Below are 20,002 nucleotides of genomic sequence, written 5' to 3'. Positions count from 1 at the left end.
TAGTATTCTCTTTATACTATAATATAGAGTTATTATATATATTATTAAGTCTCTAATATAATATTATCTATCTTTCTTCTAAAGCATATAGCGATTTATTTATTAGTTATATTAAATATATAATTAAGAAGAAAGTATATTATTAAGAAGTTAGTAGCTATAGCTAAAGAAGCTTACTACTTAAAAGATTATTTAAAAGAAAGTCTTTTACTTATATAAAGGCTAATCTAACTAAATTAAATAAGAATCTAAAGAAAATAAATATCTTTAATATATTAAAAGAAATAGACTCTAGATTAAATCTTCTTTATACTTCTTATTAACTTAATATTAGTATAAACTTATTAACTCTTAAATTTAGATAATATATAAAGTTAAATCGTTATAGATAAGTTATAAATATATTATTATCTAGAAGAACTCGAGAACTTCGATAAGAAGATCTTAAATATTACTATATTATTCGTATATAACGTAAAAGAAAGCGTTCTATCTTTAGAAGATATATTATTAAATTTAATTTAGATTATATCGAAGTATAACTTATAAATATTATCGAAGAAGAGTTTATTATAATCTTTATATTTATTATTAATTTATAGAATTTTATAAAAAGCGCTATTAATACTTCTAATATTTAATATAATAAATTAAAGACTTTAATAGAGAGCTTTCGAACTACTAGTCGTAATATTAAGATATTTTAATAATAAAATAAATAATTTAATTAGAATATCGCTTATATTAAGATAAAGATATTAATAATTATTATTTAGCTAAGTAATAGTAATAATTAATTATTTTATAAGCGAGAAATTAATAATAGACTTCGAGGTTTACGTAATAGATATCGTATTAATATTATAAAACTTATTAAAGAAAATAAGAAACTTAAGTAAGACTTAAAGTATAAAGAGTAATAGCTAAAGAAGTAATAATCTTATATATTAACTAATTTAGAAAACTTCGATAAAAAAGATATAAAGATTATATCTATATCTTATTAGTCGAGTATTTCTTATTAATAGTATTTATCGAAAACTTATATTATACCTCTATTACGAATCGCGTAGAGAATATAGAATTAAATAAATAATATTTCGATATCTCGAATTTTTATAATATTAATAATTGAATTAAGTAAGAATAGCTAATATTAATATCTTAAAGCGAAATTTAAATAAAGCGCTATAATCTTTTCTATTAAACTTAAGAAAATCGATTATATATAAGATTATTATAAGTTTACTACTTATAATATTATTAAAATAAGAGTAAATAAAGATATCTTAGATTTATATTAAATTATCTAAGAAATAATTAATAAATTAGATAATATATTCGAAATATATAATAAGATTATTAAATTAAATATTAAGATATTTAATTCTAAATTTAATATAAGAGTAATAGATAAGAAGAAATCGTTTAAGAACTTCTACGTATAATTCTCTATAGCTATCGCTCTCTTAGAATTTACTAATATTTATAAGATATTTAATCTAAAACGACTAATCTCTATACGTCTAAGATATCGAATTTTAAAATAATCTTTTAATACTTTTTAAGAATTAATTATTTTTCTATAAGTATTAAATATAAATCTTTAGAGCTATTAATAATATATTAGATTTAAAAAGTAAGAAAGAGATTAATAAAATTAATAAGAACTTTATCCCCTCGAATAATTAACGTAATACTTTCTTTACTAAAAGAAATAATAATATTACTATCGAAAATTTTAATATATAAAAATATAAGTATTTTAAATTATTAATAGATAGAATTTAAAAAGAAGATAGATATTTTAAGTATTTAAAGATTAAATATCGTTTTAGCGATAATAATATCTCTATATAAGAATATAGATCTTATTAATAAAAGAATAAGTTAATATAATTCTAAAAGCCGTCGACGTTAAGAAGAATATCCTTATCGAATTATTATAAGAATTAAAAAATTAAATATCTCTAATTAAGTCGCCGCTAGAGATCTAAAAGTTTTATATATAAGAATTAAAGAGTTAGAAATAGAAAGAATACTCGCTTTTATCTCTCTATTCGCGTATACTATTATTATTAAAGTCTCTTTATAAAATAAACGTTAATTAGACTTTTATAGAAAAATTATTATATTAATAAAATAGATTAAGATTAATTATCTCTTGAAATATTAAAGCTTTAATATTAAGCTTTATAAATATATCTTTTATTAAAGTAAATAAGTTATTTAAAGTAATATTAATATAATTCTATAGATTATAATTAGTCGATAATAAATTAATTTTTATTTCTAATATTATATATATAATCTTAATAAAACTCGCCTTAAAAGATTATATAGAAGAACTTTAATACTTAATTATCTTATTAAAATAATTTAATATTATTTTAGAAATATTATAGCTAGAATAGTATAACTCTTATATATTCTTTAGATTTAGAATTATTATATTTAATTTAGATTATTATATATTTAACTATTTATTATATAATAAATCTATTATTATTTAAAGTAATAATAAGTTTTTAAAAAAGAACTTAAATTATATAGTAAAGATTATATTTAAAAAAAAGAATATAATAGAGATCTTCGCCTATATATTTATTTATTAAGATAATTAAAAAATTAGAGAATTAAATTATTATTATATAATTCTAAGACTTTAAATAACTTTTTAACTTTATTAATAAGAAAGCGAAGTTTATTACTAATATCGCCGCTATTATAATAAAAGATTATAAAAAATTCTTTTATAAGTTAAGAAAGAAACCTTCGAATTATAAAATAGTTATAAAAATAAGTTTTTATAATATATTATAAATAACTAGATATTTAAAATCTTATTAAAATTAATAAACTTTCTACTTATCGCTTTATTAACTATAAAATATATCTTAAAAAAGAAGTTATTTTACTATCGAAGAGAGGCTTATAAACTCTTTAGAGATTAGATATTAGTTATAAAGAAATATATTAATAAGATATTAGAAAAGACTATATTAGATTAAGTACTTCTCTTTATATAATATTTATTCTAATTATAAAGAAACTTAATAGAGAGATTTAGACTATATATAAACTATAGAGCTTTAAATATACTTATTATTTCTAATTAAAATACTTTCTCTATTAATTAAGAAGACTCTCGCTAAATTATACGCGGCGAAGATATATAATAAATTCGATATTATAGTCGCTTTTAACGAGATTAGAGTAAAAAAGAATTATAAGAAAAAAATCGTATTTCTTATTTAATATAGTCTATTCGAATATATAATAATATCTTTCGAGTTATATAATATCTTTATTACTTTTTAAATATTTATTAATAATATCTTACGCGAATATCTAAATATATTCTATATTATCTATTTAGACGATATTCTTATTTATAATAATATTAAAGATAAGTATATTTAATATATAGAAAAGATATTAAAGAAACTTCGATAAGCTAATCTCTATCTTAATATTAATAAATATAATTTTTATATTATTAGAGTTAAATATCTAGAATTAATTATTATTATAAAAGAAGTAGAAATAAATATAAAGAAAATTAAGATTATTACTTAATAAAAGAAATCTAGATATATTAAAGATATATAAGTATTTCTAAAATTCGCTAATTTCTATTAAAAGTTTATTATAAGATACTCTAAAATCGTTATATCTTTAATAAATCTTATTTATACTTAATAGAAGAAAGACTTTATCTATTTATAGACTTAAGAATATTCTAAATAACTCGCTTTCGAAATACTTAAGAAAGCTTTTACTACTATCTCTATACTTATTTATTTTAATTTAAATAAAAAGACTTAACTAGAAATAAACGCGTCTAATTTTATAATTATTATTATTTTATTATAAGAAGATAAAAATAAAATACTTAGATCTATAATATTTCTCTTTAAAAAGATATCTTCTATAGAGTATAACTATAATATCTATAATAAGAAACTTATAATTATAATATAAGTCTTTGAGAAATAATATTCTAAACTAGCTAATATCTCTATCGAGAATCTCTATTAAAGTTATTTTAGAATTATAAGAACTTATAATATTTTATATTTTTTAAATAACTTAACTTTCGTTAAGTAAGATAAGATAAAGTTTCTCTTTAAATTTAACTTTTATATTATTTATCGTTTAAGAAAATAAAGTATTAAATCTAATAGTCTTATTCGATAAGTAAAAGATCTATCTAAAAATAAGAATAACGATTATATTTATTATTAATATTATATAATTCTTAAAAATAATAATCTTAACAAAGATATTAAGAATATTATATATCTTATTATTATACTACTTAAATAATATAAGAAAAAATATTATCTCTCTAATTATAATATTATATAAATTTAGTAAATAAGATAATATTAATAATAAGAAGTCTAATAAAGAATTATTATTAAGAGCTTCGATAGAGACTTCTTAAGAGAAGTTCTTAGAAGAATTAAGAGAAGTCTCTACTATTAATACTTCTAAGTTATTATATTAAATAAAAAATATTTATAATTATAATAATATCGCTTAAAAAATTATTTAATTAAAGATATCTAGATAGAGAAAGTTATTATTTAAAATAATTAAGAATAATCTTAAGCTAAAACTAGGTAATTATTATCTTTATAATAAATTATTATATATTAATAATAGACTATATATATCGAATATTCTCGAATTATAAATTAAAATTATTAGAGATATTTATAACTCTTTATTTAAAGATTATATTAATAGATTATTAATCTATAATAGAGTAAGTAGACTTTACTATTAATTAAGAATAATAAATTTTATTATCTCGCTATATTAAGAGCTATTATATTTATAAAAGATCTAAGACTTATAAAGAGAATAAGTAAGATCTACTTAAATTTCTTTTTATTTCTAAATAATACTAATAAGATATTTTTATTAACTTTATTATATTACTATCTATTTATCTTAGATATAAATATCTTTATTAATATATTATAATAATTATAAATAGACTTAATAAGAAGAAGAAATTTGTTCTTTTAAACTCTCTAAAAGTAAAGATAGTAGTTTAGATCTTTATCGAATTTATATAGCGAGAGAAAGAATATTTATTTACTATTATCTTCGATCGAGATATTTAGTTTATAATATATTTCTAAAGAAGACTATATAAAAGAATTAAGATTAAATTTAAACTCTTTATTATATTTTATTTAAAAATTAATAAATAAATAAAGAACGCTAACGCTACTCTTAAAATAATATCTTAAAGTTTATATTAATTATAATTAAGATAATTAGATAAATCTATTATTAATAGTAAAGTTCGAAACTAACTTCGATAAGAACGCCTTATTGAAGAATATTATTATTTCTTCTTATTAAAGAATATATTTCTCTACTTAAAAATAGAACTCTTAATCTCTTAAAATTAATTCGCTAATTAAAGAGTAAAGAGAGATATTAAATTAGCTAATAGATTTATTAAGAAGATAGATATTATAAGAAATTATCTAAGAAGTTAATTTAAATAATTATAAGCTTTATAGAAGAAGTAAACTAATTATTATTAACTTTCGATATTAGAATTTAAAGTTAAAGATATAATTATACTTAATAGAAAGAAATATTAAAATTATATATCTCTAATAAATTACTAAATTATAAGAATTTCGAATTATTTAAAATTATTAAAGCTTTAAATAATTTCGCTTATAAGTTAGAACTCTCGACTTTTATAAATAATATTTACTCTATCTTTTATTTATAGCTATTATATCTTAATAATAATAACTTACTATTAGAATAGATCGAGTCTTTATTATTATCTATCGATATTAATAAAGAAGATAAAATCTATAATATTAAAGAAATAGTTTAATTTAAATTAGATAAATAAAAGAATAATTTCTTAACTAGTAAGAGAGAATATCTAATATATAAAATTAGATATAGAGACTCTAAGAATAAGAAAAATCTATTCTAATAATTATTTATGAATATAGTAGAATATTCAAATCTAATAGTAGACTTTTATTATTATTACCTCGAGGCCGTTAACTCTTATTTATTATTTAAAAGATCTTTAAAATAATCTTTCTTTATTAGCGCTACTAATTTATAGTAGCAATATTAATTTATAAAAAGATCTTAACTCTATAATAAAATACTAAGTTAATATATCTAAGAATATTACTTTATATATATCTAGATATACTTTTTATAAGATCGATATCTACTATATAGTAGTCGTCGTCGAAGCTTTAAATTAAAGAAGAGAGAGAATATTATGAATTTTAATAATCTTACAATCTTACTTATATTATATTATAGCCTAATTAAACTTAGCGTATTAAGGCCTTTTGATCTTTCTATCTTACTATAAAGTCTATATACTTATAATAATTCTATATAGATAGTATTCTCTTTATAAAAAAAAAAAGCTATAATATCTACTCTTCGAGATATAAAATAAAAATAAGATATAAACTTATAATCTATTAATATCGTCGAAATTAGTATTATATTATACTATTAATTAGCGCGTAATAAGAGAAATCATCTATTTACTCTTATTATAAACGAGATCTATAATTTATTATTAAAAAAGTTATCTCTTTAGAGAAAACTATATAGCTCTTATATATTAATTAATAAGCTATATTCTTATAACTTAGAAAAGAAGTATAAGAGATATTATAGATCGAATTATCTTATTTAAATTAGCGCTATTAAAACCGTTAGCTCTAAAGATATTAAACGAAAACTCTCTATAAAGTATTACGACTATTTAAATATTTTCGATAGAATAAAGACAAATAAACTATTATTATATCGCTTTTATAATTATAAACTAAAATTTATAGAGATCGATACTACTAAATTATTAAAGAGTTAAGTCTATTTTATATTAGAAGATAAGTTAAAATAGATTAAGAAGTATTTAAATAAGTATTTAAAAAAGGATTTTATAACACCTAGTTATGCTTCGTTCATATTCTTTATTCTATTTATCGAGAAATTAAATAAGAGTCTACGCTTTTATATAAATTATCGAAGGCTAAATACTATTATTAAGAGAAATCGATATTTAATTTCATTAATAGACGAGGTTCTCGCAAGAATTTAGAGCTATAAATATCTTACTCGATTAGATATTATAGCCGTATTTAATAAATTATATATATACTCCGATAGTAAGAATTTTACTACGTTCGTTATCTCTCTCGATATATATAAATATTAAGTACTTCTCTTCGATTTAACTAATAGCTTAATCATCTATTAATAGTATATAAATAATATTCTATTTAAGTATTTAAACGATTTCTATTAAGTCTATCTCGATAATATTCTTATTTATAATCGATCGAGAAAGAAATATATTACGTATATTCGAAAGATTTTTTAAAAATTATAAAAGATCGAATTATAGGTAGATATTCTTAAATATAAATTTTATATCTAGAAGATAAAATTTTTAGATCTTCTTATTTCGATTAATAACTTATAAATAAATTCTATTAAAATTTAAGCTATTATTAAATAATTTAGTTCTATTAATTTAAAGAAGATATAGATCTTTATTAGCTTTTATAACTTCTATCGTTAATTTATAAAAGACTTCTCGAAAATTATAAAATTAATAATGAAACTTATAGTTAAGAAAGTAATATTTAATTAATCACTAATTTATTAAAAAGTCTTTTATTTACTAAAGATAGCTATTATAAAAGCTTCGATTTTATACTATTTCGATAGATCGAAGAATATTATACTCGAAATAAACTTCTCTAACTACGTTAATAATAATATTTTATTCTAATATAATAACGATAAAGTCTTATATCTAATAGCTTTCTATAGTAAAAATCTTATCTTAGCTAAGTATAATTATTAGATTTATAATAAGAAGTTATTAATTATTATTCGCTATCTAGAATATTAGCGTTCTAAATTAAAATATATTAATATTTTTATTAAGATCTTTATAGACTATAAAAGCTTAATATACTTTATTAAAGAAAGAGATCTAAGCCGTCGTTAGGCTCGCTATTTAAATATACTATTTAAATTTAATATTAAAATCATCTATCGTCTAAAGTCTTAGAATGTTAAGGTTAATATACTTATATATATAGTCGATTCTAAATTAAATAGCTTAGAGGATAAATATTTAAAGTAGTAATATTAGATAATACTTATATCTAATCGTTTAGAACTTAATAATAAAAACGTTAAGATTTATATTATTAACGACTTTATCTTCTATAGAATAGTCTAAGAAAATAAAGCTAATAAGTTCTATAACGAAATTTATAAGATAATTATAAAGGGTAAGAATAAACTTCGCGAAATTATATTTAATAAGTGCTCTATAGAGAATAAGATACTCTATTATAAGAATCGCTTATAAATATTAGAAGATCTATATATCGATATTATTCGCGAAGTATATAATTAACTCTTATATAAATATCTCGATATAGTTCGTATCTATAAGCTATTTAAGCGAGAATACTATTAACGAGATATAAGAGCTATCGTTATTATCTATATTTAAAACTATTATATTTACTATAAATCTAAAATTTCTTATAATCGAGAATATAATCTATTATAATCTCTATTAATTTCTTAAAAGTAATAATAGAATATCTCGATAGACTTCGTAATAGATCTATCTATATTCGATAGATATAACGCTATCTAGATAGCGATAGATCGATTTATTAAGAAATAATATTATATCTCGTATTTTAATATAGATAAAAAAATTATAATTAAAAAGATAATTAATATATTACTTAAGAAGATCTTTTACTTACGAAGATTATTATCGAAAGTTTTAAACATATACTAAAATTCTTAATATTCTTAGCATTTCTAGTATTTTAGTAAATTTCTTAAATAGCTTTATAATCTATATACGATATTTTATATAATTACGTATATACTAACTTACTCGATTAACTAAATTATAGAATTACTTATCTTCTTCTTTACGACTCTTTCGATATTTATTATTATCTCGTAAACGAATAACTTCGATAATATATCTAGATATACGCTACTATCGTTATTATATATATAATAATATCGTAATTATATACCTCGTATATATATAGTAATATCGCTACTATATACTTTATATATATATACTTTATATATAATATTAATATCGCTACTATATAAAGTATTAATATTTAAGATATTTAAGATATTTATTAAAAATATTAAGAGTTTTAAAGCTCTAACTCTAATATTTAAAACTTTCGATAGTAATCTTCGTATATAATCTATCGATATCGATAATTTCGAATAAAGGCTTTTAATTTATATCGATAATATAAAAAGTCTTTTATAAATAACTCGAGATTAAGACTAAGCTATTAATAGTCTTTTATTTTAAAATTAACGAATAGACTAAACGGGCTAACTAGAATATAAAATATTATCTTCGAATATATTATAATTATATATAGAATAATTAATCTAGATAATTATCTATTATCGAGTTTATTAATAATAATACTACTTTCGTAATTACGAGTATCTTATTATTCTTTATAAATAAGAGCTTTTACTCTTAAATGAGTTTTAATTTAAATATTATCGATTATAATATTACTTATAAGCGTCTTAACGCTATTTAAATAGAAGATATTATTAAATATATATAGTAGATTCTTAACTATATTCGAAATAATATAGATCGCGTTTAAAAGACTATAATAATCTAAATTAATAAGTAATATTAAAAGATTACTTTAAGATAAGCGATATAATCTTTCTTAGTAGTAAGAATATTATCTTAAATTAATTATCTTAAAAGCTAAATAATAAGAGATATAGCTTATTTAGAGTAATAGATCTTATAGAAATCTTATATCGCTTAAAGCTTTTAATAAGTATAAAGATTTATAATATCTTTTACTTTAATCTCTTAACTCTTATATTAATAAACTCTCTATCTAGATAGATTAATTCTCTATTAAAGTATATTACTATTAATAGCTAAATCGAATAAATAGTAGAGAAAATTCTCGCCTCTAAATTTATTAATAACTATTTTAAATATAGAGTAAAATAAAAGAATTTTAATAAGAACCTTAAATAGTATAACTCGAACGATAGTGAATTTGAAAATTATTAAGATATAATTAATAATTTCTATAAACGATATTCGTAAGTAGCTTACTAGCGTTAAACGTCTCGAATATTACATTTTTAAACGAATTAAAATCGTTCGATATTTTATAACGACTTTATTTTTTATAATTTATAAGATAATTTCTTAGATCTAAATCGCTTTATAATAATCTTATATTAGATTTATTAAGTCGACTTTCTTATCTAGTATAACCCTTAACGTATCTTAAAGCTATATTAGATTATACGCGAATCTTACTATTATCGTCGCTAAGTATAATTAATATCGACTAAATAACTTATTATAAAGAGATCTACTTTATTATAATTTAATATTAAATTAAAATTTAGCGTCTATAATTTAATTCGATTCGAAATCCCTTAATTAATTAAGATTTAAGTCGTATTATTTTATAAATATTCTTTACGCTAGAATATCGACTCGAGAATTATTATTATTTACTAAAGTACTTATAATTATTACTCGTCTATCGCTCTACTAATTTCTTTTAAATTAGAATCTCTATACTCGCTATATCTCTAGCTAATAATAACGCTAACTTAAATACTAAGATAAAAGCTCTCGCTTTCTATACTATCGTCGAGAAATATTATAGTATTAAAGATCTCGAATATTAAAAGTTTTTTATTATTTTATCGATTTTTAAGCGAGCGTATATATATAGTATTTCTATTACTCTTCTACTTATTAATTATAAAGATATAATTCTATAAGAGAAGAGAAATAGTATTACGAGCGTATTTTATATCTCTCTTAATATATTATTTAATTCTATAATCTATTAGAGTCTAGTATATTTTAATAGAGATATTTACTACTATTTAATATCTTCTATTTATATAGTTATTCGATATCTAGTTATCTTATTTAATATATCTATATTAATATTATATCTATATCGATTCTAATATAATCGATCTAATTAAAAAGCGTATAGAACTCGAATTTATAATTAACTATATATATAAATTTAAGATTTTTAAGCTTAGCTCTATCTTATTAATATATATAAAAGAATAAGATAGAGCTAAACTAGAAAATCTTAAATTTATATATGCAGCCAATCATCAATTCGGGGTTATTACGCCTTTTGGCTAGATCGGCTAAGTTACCACGGGTAAATAAATTAGCGTCCGCAACCATCAAAATCTCGCCCTCCCGCGCCTCCCTCATCAAAAAAATAGGTGTACATTATTCACAATAGTAATAACTTTTTTATTTTCTATCAAAATTCTGAAATTTTTTACTTTAAATTTTGAAACGCTATTTGCGCTTTTTATTTTTTTTTTTTTTTTTTTTTTTTTTTTTTATTTTTTTTTTTTTAAAAATTTTTTTTTTTTTTTTTTTTATTTTTTAAAACACAAAAAATTTCCTCCCCATAATGTAAACTCCCGTTACATGATCACTCATCTGCCAGCTCGAGAATCATGCTCAATCACGTCTCCTTCAACGCCTCCACTCTCAAAACTCATCAACATCAATCTTCCCATCTAATCAAAGAAGCTTCCCAAGGACTCAGCATCTCCGAATGGCGTCAACTTTCCCAGACCTACCCATCTTCCGAGCGATCGCAAGCCATGATCCCAAAAGTACTGCTATAATACATTCAAGATCAGAAAGAAGATTCACATATGGCGAGCTACTCAAAGATGTTGAAGGCGCCAAGGTCACCCTGTACAACCAATTGAAGTCCGCGTCGGCCGAGGGCGAATCAAGAGGAGGTCAAAGGGTCGCTTTCCTAGTGGAAAATGGCTACGATTATGTAGGTGCGAGCAAAAGCTGCATCTATGCTCAGCTCAGTAGCTAAACCGAGACAGTGACCCTCCTTTCCATACTGGCATGCGACAGCATCGCCGTTCCACTTTCCTCAGGCTTCCCAGCGAGCGAGCTCAGGTACATACTGGAGAACAGCGAGGCGGTGACACTACTTTCATCCGGGAAGTTTCAAGAGAAGGCGGAAGAAGTCCTCAAGGAGGGCCTAGAGCACCTACCAAGAAAGCCAGTCCTCAATGTCGTCGAGAAGAGGCTTACTGGCAATGGGGAAGATGAGGTCCAGCTGGTGCCCTTACCCCTGACCAAAGGCGGCATGATGCTGTACACTTCAGGAACGACCAGTCGTCCGGTATATACGTTCATCATACACTCAAAGATTGCCGCTGACACATCCACAGAAAGGCGTCCTTCTTCCGGAAAAGGTCCTCACAGCCCAAGCCGAATCACTCCACAAAGCCTGGCAATACACCTCACGCGATCACCTTCTCCACGTCCTCCCCCTTCATCATATCCATGGCACCGTCAACGCCCTCCTCACACCCCTCTTTGCCGGCTCAACTATCGAATTCATGTTCCCTTTCAACGTCGATGCGGTCTGGGAGCGCCTAGCCGCGCCGTTCATGCCAGACAAGAACAAGAAACCCATCACGTTCCTGACAGTTGTCCCTACAATATACAATCGCTTCCTCTCCTCATTCGACAAGCTCGCCGTACCTTTGCAGGAAGCTGTTAAGAAGGCTTTATTGCCGGAGAATCTACGCCTCAACATCTCTGGATCCGCGGCACTACCAACGCCTACGAAGAAGTCGTGGACAGAGTTAAGCGGCGGCAACGTCTTGCTTGAGCGCTATGGCATGACTGAAGTTGGTATGGCTTTGAGCTGTGGTTTGGACTTCCGGGACCGAGTGGACGGCAGCGTTGGATGGCCGTTACCCTCCGTCCAAGTCCGACTAGTGGACAGCGAAACCAATGAGGTCGTCCCCCTCGGCCATGAAGTTGACGAGAACGGAAAAGGAACAGAAGGAGAGATACAACTCCGAGGTCCTACTGTCTTCGAAGAATACTGGCGCAACGAGAAGGCGACTTCGGAAGAGTTTGTGGCATCAGATGATGGTGGCGGCAAATGGTTCAAGACTGGCGACATTGCGACGAGGAAAATCGTGGATGGTGCGGGGCAAAGTGGACAGGACTGGGCGAAGGGCCCGATGTATTTCATACGAGGGAGGAAGAGCACGGATATTATTAAGAGTGGTGGAGAGAAGGTCAGCGCTTTGGAGATTGAGAGGGAGCTTTTGTCATTGTGAGTCGCAATCAAACTTACCATGCCTCACTTCATCTTAGGCTGATGATCCTCCAGACCTCAGATCTCCGAGGCTGCCGTTGTTGGCGTCGCCTCAGAACAATGGGGCCAGAAAGTAGCAGCAGTTGTCGTCCTCGAGCCAGCACACGCCCAGACTGGGAAAGGAGGCAAGACTTGGGGTGTCATGGACATGCGAAGAGCGCTGAAGGACAAGCTGGCTAATTACAAGATACCACAGGAGTTAAAGGCGGTAGAAGAGTTGCCTAAAAATGCCATGGGCAAGAGTATGTACTCTCATCCCCTTTGCTCGTTCACGCTAATAATTCTCAAGTCAATAAGAAAAGCCTGGTCAAAGAGATATTTGGAGATCAAGCTTGATGCAGCAGCTTTTCGGAGGGGTAATTGGTTCGCTTCTTGTACAGTTCGAATCTTAACGCTATCCTTTCATCGCCAATCTGCCAAGACATATTGAGTCGCATTGGCTACGGATTAGTGACCGAGGAGTAGCATGTTGCCCCATCTCTTTTCGCATATCCTCCACCCATGCGAAAGATGTCTCGCATGACAGCTACCCTTATCAGCTACCCTCCTCAAATCTCAAACCTCTGCCCACAAATTCCTGACTCAGCTCCCCTAGATATCCCGCCATCACCAGATCACGCACATACTCATTGACAGGCTCCTCGGGAATCTGACAATCCCTGAGGAAAGCGCCCGAACCACCTTTTCCATTCACACATCAGCTCATGCACCCTTTCAAACCATTGAAGGCAAGAGAGGGGGTACGTAGATACCTTTAATATAAGTATTCAACGCCGCCATCACCGCCATCGAGCACCCCAGCTCCAACGACTCCTCCCGTCTCCATCTCCATGGATTTGCCGGAGGTTGCGTCATCGTGCATCGTGACGCCGATGTCGAAGGGCTCTTGCGAGATGCCTGCTATGAGGTGTTGGGGGAGAGAATCACTAGATTACATTCGCAATGAAAAGGCGGCTTCGGAGTGGCTGGCTCCTCCGCATCATATCTGCTTACCACCATGGTGGACAAGTGTAAGCCTGCGCGCGTCCCCAGCTTTTTCTCCTGAGATTTCGCGAAGAGAAGAAGGTTGGGCCAGTCTTTGACTACCCGTAGCCGTAGCGTGGGTTGTATGTTTTAGCATTCCATGTCGCTGGTGTCAACACCTACAATCTTCGTTTCCCCCCCCCCACGGACCCCACGAAAGTGCTGCTGACTATACTCGAAAGTCTTTCAACAAAAACGACCCAACACGACGAGCGCCAAACAGCCTCTCATGCCATCCGCCATCTCGCCATACACCCCCGTCGCCAAGATACCCGTCCGCATCATACATCAAGACGACGCCAATCCTATCGACCGCGCCAGCCATCCATCCCATCCGCTGTCTCGCCAGGTCATTGCGATCGAGTTCCACAATTCGCGCATCGGTGCCGAAATGAAAATTTTCTGATCGACTCGACCACGGGCGCGATCTTGGATTCCGTGCGGGCGGCGAGGCGAGGAGAAGATGGGAGGGCGGGGCGGGTCTGCGCGCCGAGACCGCCTTTGCCGGCGCCGGGGACGGCGACGGTGACGGTGAGTGCGTTTTCTTCGGTCGGCGAGGGGCCCAAGTGATGAAGTGAGGAGAGTGACTGACTGGTCTTGCCGACGACGTCTGTGGCAAGGGCTTCAGCGACCTCTTTGCCTGCTGTTGTTCTGGAGAAGGAGGATGGATCTGGGGCAGGCATTGTGGTGGGTCGATGGGTTGTTGGGTACTTGGGTGGCGGTGGGTTGGGTTTGGGTGGGTTGGGAGGATGGGTTGGTGATCATGAGGAGATAGGGCGGGGCAAGTTGAATAGAGAGATGGTACCCCTCCCTTCACTCTTGCCTTCCAGGTTTTGACCGAGTGTACGGAGTATTAATTCCCTAGATCAATTAGGTCAAACTTCCGCTTCCTGTTCTGCAGGTCGCTCTCAATATTGCAAAAACAATGCGGGGGAGATGATGCGAGGATGTAGGCAATTCGATATTGTTGCCGACGGTCCAATAGAAAACCAGAGCTTCTGTTCAACAGGCTCTCGAGAGACACCGTTTGATATGCTTGTCCGGGCGGTTTCGTCTTCGCTCCTCGCTGAAGGATATATGAGTCCTCGTCGCCTTCTAGGAGTCCAAAGATATTACTAGCAGGATCACAGGAAGCTATAGTGGAGCACAGGTCAGTAATCACTGTGGGCCCCGTGGCTCGTGGTGTCGAGTCCACTACGGGAGGCGGTGTGTTGGTCCAGCTGACTCTCGGACGAGAAGGTAGTGTTGAAAGGTTTGGATCCCGCATTGAAGATTTAGAAGGCGGTTTTGGAACCGGTGATTGTGGCATAAAGTTCTGAAATACCTCTAAGGACATGTTTGATTCTGAGATGTCGTGGTTGATATGCTGGGCATTCACCTCTTTCCATCTCCATGGGCAACGATCAGCGACCAGGTTCGGAGCGTATAGGAAGCAGATACTAAACTCGATACGCTTCACATTTGTCTCATGGTGTAAGAGTAGACAAGCGCGATGCAAATGCTTGCATTGACAGCACCAAGCCTGACCCAAGAGGTCGTGAAGACTTGCAGCATGCCGCCAGATTTTCCACAGTATTTTCTTGACGGCTGAGTTCCTAATTTGTTGGCGGGACTGCTTGAGTGCTGCTGACTGGTCACTCGTATCGAGCAGTTCTCTCAACCGTGCGTTGTATCGGGCGAATTCTTCGAAGAGCTCCGCGCGGTTTGTCCTACCAAATCCAAACTTCACTCGATGGGTCTGATATTCTAAGTTAGGACGAGTCAGCCATTTCTTCCAATGTCTGTCTGAACTCCCTGTTGATGCTTCTTGCTTTGGCCTGTTAAGCAGCTTCCTCAATGGGTTCGAAACCACGCTCCAGCATCAGCCCGAGTGTCCCACCCAGTCGCATCATGATGCATGACCAACCTCCGTACACAAGCTTTGACCATGCGCAATAAATTTAATGGTCCTGTCCAAAAGCCTGGCTGCGTATTTCCAGGGGCTCATCTCTCTTCAGTTCGTATAGGCTGGTTGACATTCCCGTGCCATGTAAGAATTCCGAGCACTCGATGATTTCTTGCCACGGGATCTTGGCTGATCCACATATGACACATATTGATTCTCTCCGCTCGGACACAAGGACATGCCCACTTCTCTATTAAATCCAAGATACTGGATCCGGTACCAATGGCATGGCCCCGGTCCTAATGGTTCCATCACGTGATTGGGCATCGCAACCTCCTGGACCACCAAAAGCCTTTCAAACCATCTTCTCTCATACAATCCCATAGTATTCTCCACTGGTCTTCTTTCAAAAACGGCAAACCGATAACCTCCATTCGATCTTTGTCCTGGTAGCCAAAGTAACCAATACCTTTTTAATGAGCAAGATCTCCTTCGTCATCTCAGACCCTGGCGGCTTGTGAGATGCTCATCACTACGCGATCCCAAATGTCTCTCCCAAGCTCCAAGTTATCCGCCACTATTCTTTCAAAGGCACTTTCCGAAGAGCAGCGCCGCAAAAGCAACTCCTAGCCGAGCTATACCAATAGCTATGGGACAAGCCAAAAGCAGGGTCGGCATACGAAGCAGCGGCGCAATGGTGCAAAGACGACAACGCCTCCGCGCTCGCCAATCAGTTCCATCTGAAAGCGGGCGACCTCGCTGTGTTGGACAATGGCTACCTGGGCGCTTTCAGGCAGGCAGTATCGGACAACCTCATGCGGGTCTTTGTCAATGACTAGCTCCTGCGCGCTGGATTCTGCCACCTTGCGCTCGACATCATTGGTGCTAAGCGGGTCTCGGAGAGCAATCGAGAACTAGATCCTCAGTTCGCTTTCGACCAGGGAGTCTCAGCTCTTTTCCGATCTCTCAGAGCCAGTGGAACAAGGGGACAGCGAGGGATTAGCTGAGAAGCCATTCCGATGCAATCAGCTAAACCCGCTGGACTCGGTTCGCACTACCATTTTGCTTAGGTAGGGTTTCTCGCCTCATTCTCTAGGGTATCGCTAATTGTGGGCTCTACAGAAAATAGAACCAGCTGACAGAGAAAGAGGATGACTCCTCATAGCTTATCCTCCTCACCCACATTGTCACCAGCCCTCCTCTCCTCTCTCGCTCTCGACCATGATTTTCCGCCGCTACTATCTTTGGCGGCCTCTTGCCCCTGCGATTGGTTTGTCCTAGACAGGCACATGGACGCAATGTAGGAAAGCCACAACGCGCTAGGAATATCTTGCATGGAAAGTCGACATGGGGCAATGCCCGCTGGCGACCTACAACAGCCGCATGAACCCTGAAGATGAATGTCGAGCACCAGACCTCTTTTTGCTCATGCACAATTCCATGCGTTTGGTAGAACGGGCATAAAGTCCACGCATTGGCCCTGGGTCTCCAAACCATTTCCGCAAGCCGCTCGGTTCAACAGACCATCGAACGTTGACGGATTTCGGAGTCGGACGTGCACCTCGAATGTGAATGAGATCCAAAAAAAGGGTTGAGACACTGTCAACATTGCATGGCCTTCCACCCATTTGTAGGATCTTTTGGATCTTCAAGGCCTACAAGCAATATTTTATCAGCGGTACCAAGCCCTTGCATCGGCTAGACGCCGGTTCTGTAATCGCGAAAAGGGCCCGGTGGATGTCCCAAATGGAGGAATGAAGCACTTGATGTCCATATTTCCCATAGAGTGCATCTCTATAATCCGCTCAAAGGAAACCCTTTGATCCTTTTCACAGTCTATTGGCAAAGTCGATTCCCCATCATCGACGTTGTGTGCGGCATCGAAAAAACCCTCGTCGACGACCTTCCCGCTCTTCTGAGACGGAAGCAGGCGAATATTGATGCCTCAAGCCACTTTCAATTGATTGGCAGATGCTTCAGATGGGTATTGGATTTGCAAAGTATTTAGTCTAGGCTAGGAGCACAATGCGTGCTCAAATCGCTATCATGATCCTCAATGAGGTGCTTTTCGTCTTCATGGCCGCCTAGCATATGCTCGAAGCCGCTCGCCAGAAGCCGTAATATCATGCTATTTTTTTCGAATTCCGACACCACCACATCCATCAGACCGTGTGCTTCGCCTTCGCCCTCGTGCTACCGCTATGCGCACTCTCCGTGTGCCCCGAAAACTCCACGACCTCCGCATCCTTCAACTTCAAGACCTCTTTGAACTTCTTCCCCAGACCAAGCAGGACATCCTTGCTCTTCTCCGGGCTCCGACCTTTACCCCCGGCAACGTCTCCCTCTCCACCTCCTGGCACGCTCTTTCCGACCGTCTTGGTCCATAGCCCAACACGGTAGAAGCCCTTGCGTACGTTGACCACCACACCCATGACCTCGCCGTCATCGTCGCTGTTCTCGAGGGTTTCGCCGATGGCTGCGAGCATCACATGGAGCCAGAGTTCGTCGATGGGGGCGCTACGTTTGTCTGGGGGAGGCTTGGTCAGCACATCTGTCGGGAAGGGGGGGGTCTGGTATCTGTATACCCACCCTTGAATTGGTAGCTCCATTTCCCTGTAACAGCAAGCATCAGCCTAGGATGTACAATAGGTTGAGCGAAAACCTGCCTCCATGCTTATTTTGAGGGTCCTCCCACTCTGGGCGGATGCCTTTTTTGAAAAGATGGTAGTCTGACTTCAGCGCGAGCTCGGAAGTGGGAGTAATGTTATTCTGCGTAGAGGAGGATTGAGGTCAGCGAGTGCTGTATCGGAAGGTGGTAGCGGGGACCGAGCTGTAGACTCACATAGACGCCCCAGAACTCTTCCACAGAATCGAAGGTGACAACTTCCTTAAGTAGATCGTTCCAGTTGTCGCCCTTTGCATCGTCAGCACTGGAAGCACAGTCAAGCTCTCACAGGTGGCCTGTATTACCTTCCCACTCGGTGGCTTAGTGAACCAAAGAGTCCACTCATGCATCAGGGGATGTTTGACGTTGAAGTTCTCTGGATCATGAAAGACGGTGACTTGCTCGTCTCCCGACTTCGCAGCGCCACTGCTTGTGGTGGCTCCGTCTTCCGAAGTCATGTTCGGGTCGGCGTTCTCGTTTGCAGGTGAGATTGGGATGGTGTCGAGGGGGACGGGCGAGCTAGACTTGAGTGTGGCAGACGCAGTGACGGGTTTGGACATGGCAGGGGGTAGAGTGCGGGAGGCGGAAGAAGTGAGTAGAAGTCAGTGTTGAGAGACGTGAGGTCTAGACGGCGCTGAGGCCTCGGTGAATCTAGCTCTTTTGACTGAGTACGCCAACGGTGTCGAAGGTAGTTCAAGATGGTGAAGAGAGTATGGGTGTGACCAGGAATAGAAGAGAACAAGAGACTGCACCGGGCAGTGAGGCCAAACGAAATATCTAAAGGTACAGAGGTTTCGTCTAGTAGGCTCAGTATCCGAGATATGCCCGAGGGGCCATTAAAACGGCCCGCAATTAGCGCTGCATCTTGTGTTTAGTGTGTTTTAGAGTATTCCACTGCCGGAAATAAGACCAGGTGAACTTGAAGTCCCTGCTGTCCCTATCAAATCATTCTGAGCGGTTTCAAGGTAAGGTTCTGCGGCGAAAAGATAGAACCCAAGCTCTGCTTCTATGTCATTAGTTACTATACCTATCCTGAACATCACCAAAACTACTTTCTTTGCAACGCAGTGATTTTTGACTAACAAAGTTTACGATCAAATTTGGTGCTACAAAATGTCAGGTCTGCTCAAGAAAAGAAATTGT

At 32.6% G+C, this 20,002-nt stretch overlaps 4 protein-coding genes across 4 annotated transcripts; 1 reads left to right on the top strand and 3 right to left on the bottom strand.

Annotated features, from left to right (window-relative positions):
* Positions 1 to 11,699: 11,699 nt before the first annotated feature.
* On the top strand, positions 11,700 to 13,622 carry HO173_007069 (uncharacterized protein; the record flags this gene model as incomplete). The annotated part of the gene is made up of 5 exons (XM_037308974.1): positions 11,700 to 11,937; positions 11,989 to 12,293; positions 12,343 to 13,244; positions 13,302 to 13,528; positions 13,576 to 13,622. The coding sequence occupies 5 exons, from the start codon at positions 11,700 to 11,702 to the stop codon at positions 13,620 to 13,622; spliced, it is 1,719 nt and encodes a 572-aa protein (XP_037164238.1).
* A 1,037-nt stretch (positions 13,623 to 14,659) lies between these two features.
* Positions 14,660 to 16,201, bottom strand: HO173_007068 (uncharacterized protein; the record flags this gene model as incomplete). Its single annotated transcript, XM_037308973.1, has 3 exons — positions 14,660 to 14,919; positions 15,285 to 16,055; positions 16,189 to 16,201. 3 exons carry the CDS (start codon positions 16,199 to 16,201, stop codon positions 14,660 to 14,662), a joined length of 1,044 nt encoding a protein of 347 aa, XP_037164237.1.
* A 640-nt stretch (positions 16,202 to 16,841) lies between these two features.
* On the bottom strand, positions 16,842 to 17,485 carry HO173_007067 (uncharacterized protein; the record flags this gene model as incomplete). The annotated part of the gene is made up of 2 exons (XM_037308972.1): positions 16,842 to 17,108; positions 17,378 to 17,485. The coding sequence occupies 2 exons, from the start codon at positions 17,483 to 17,485 to the stop codon at positions 16,842 to 16,844; spliced, it is 375 nt and encodes a 124-aa protein (XP_037164236.1).
* Positions 17,486 to 18,356: 871 nt separating this feature from the next.
* Positions 18,357 to 19,419, bottom strand: HO173_007066 (uncharacterized protein; the record flags this gene model as incomplete). The annotated part of the gene is made up of 5 exons (XM_037308971.1): positions 18,357 to 18,721; positions 18,784 to 18,807; positions 18,861 to 18,963; positions 19,037 to 19,108; positions 19,165 to 19,419. 5 exons carry the CDS (start codon positions 19,417 to 19,419, stop codon positions 18,357 to 18,359), a joined length of 819 nt encoding a protein of 272 aa, XP_037164235.1.
* Positions 19,420 to 20,002: the final 583 nt, after the last annotated feature.

This window comes from Letharia columbiana, assembly GCF_014066305.1.
Source record: "Letharia columbiana isolate WasteWater2 chromosome Unknown Sc0000022_s0, whole genome shotgun sequence".
Lineage (NCBI taxonomy): Eukaryota > Fungi > Ascomycota > Lecanoromycetes > Lecanorales > Parmeliaceae > Letharia > Letharia columbiana.
The sequence above is the reverse complement of the archived record's forward strand: the minus strand, read 5'-3'. Positions and strand labels throughout refer to the sequence as shown.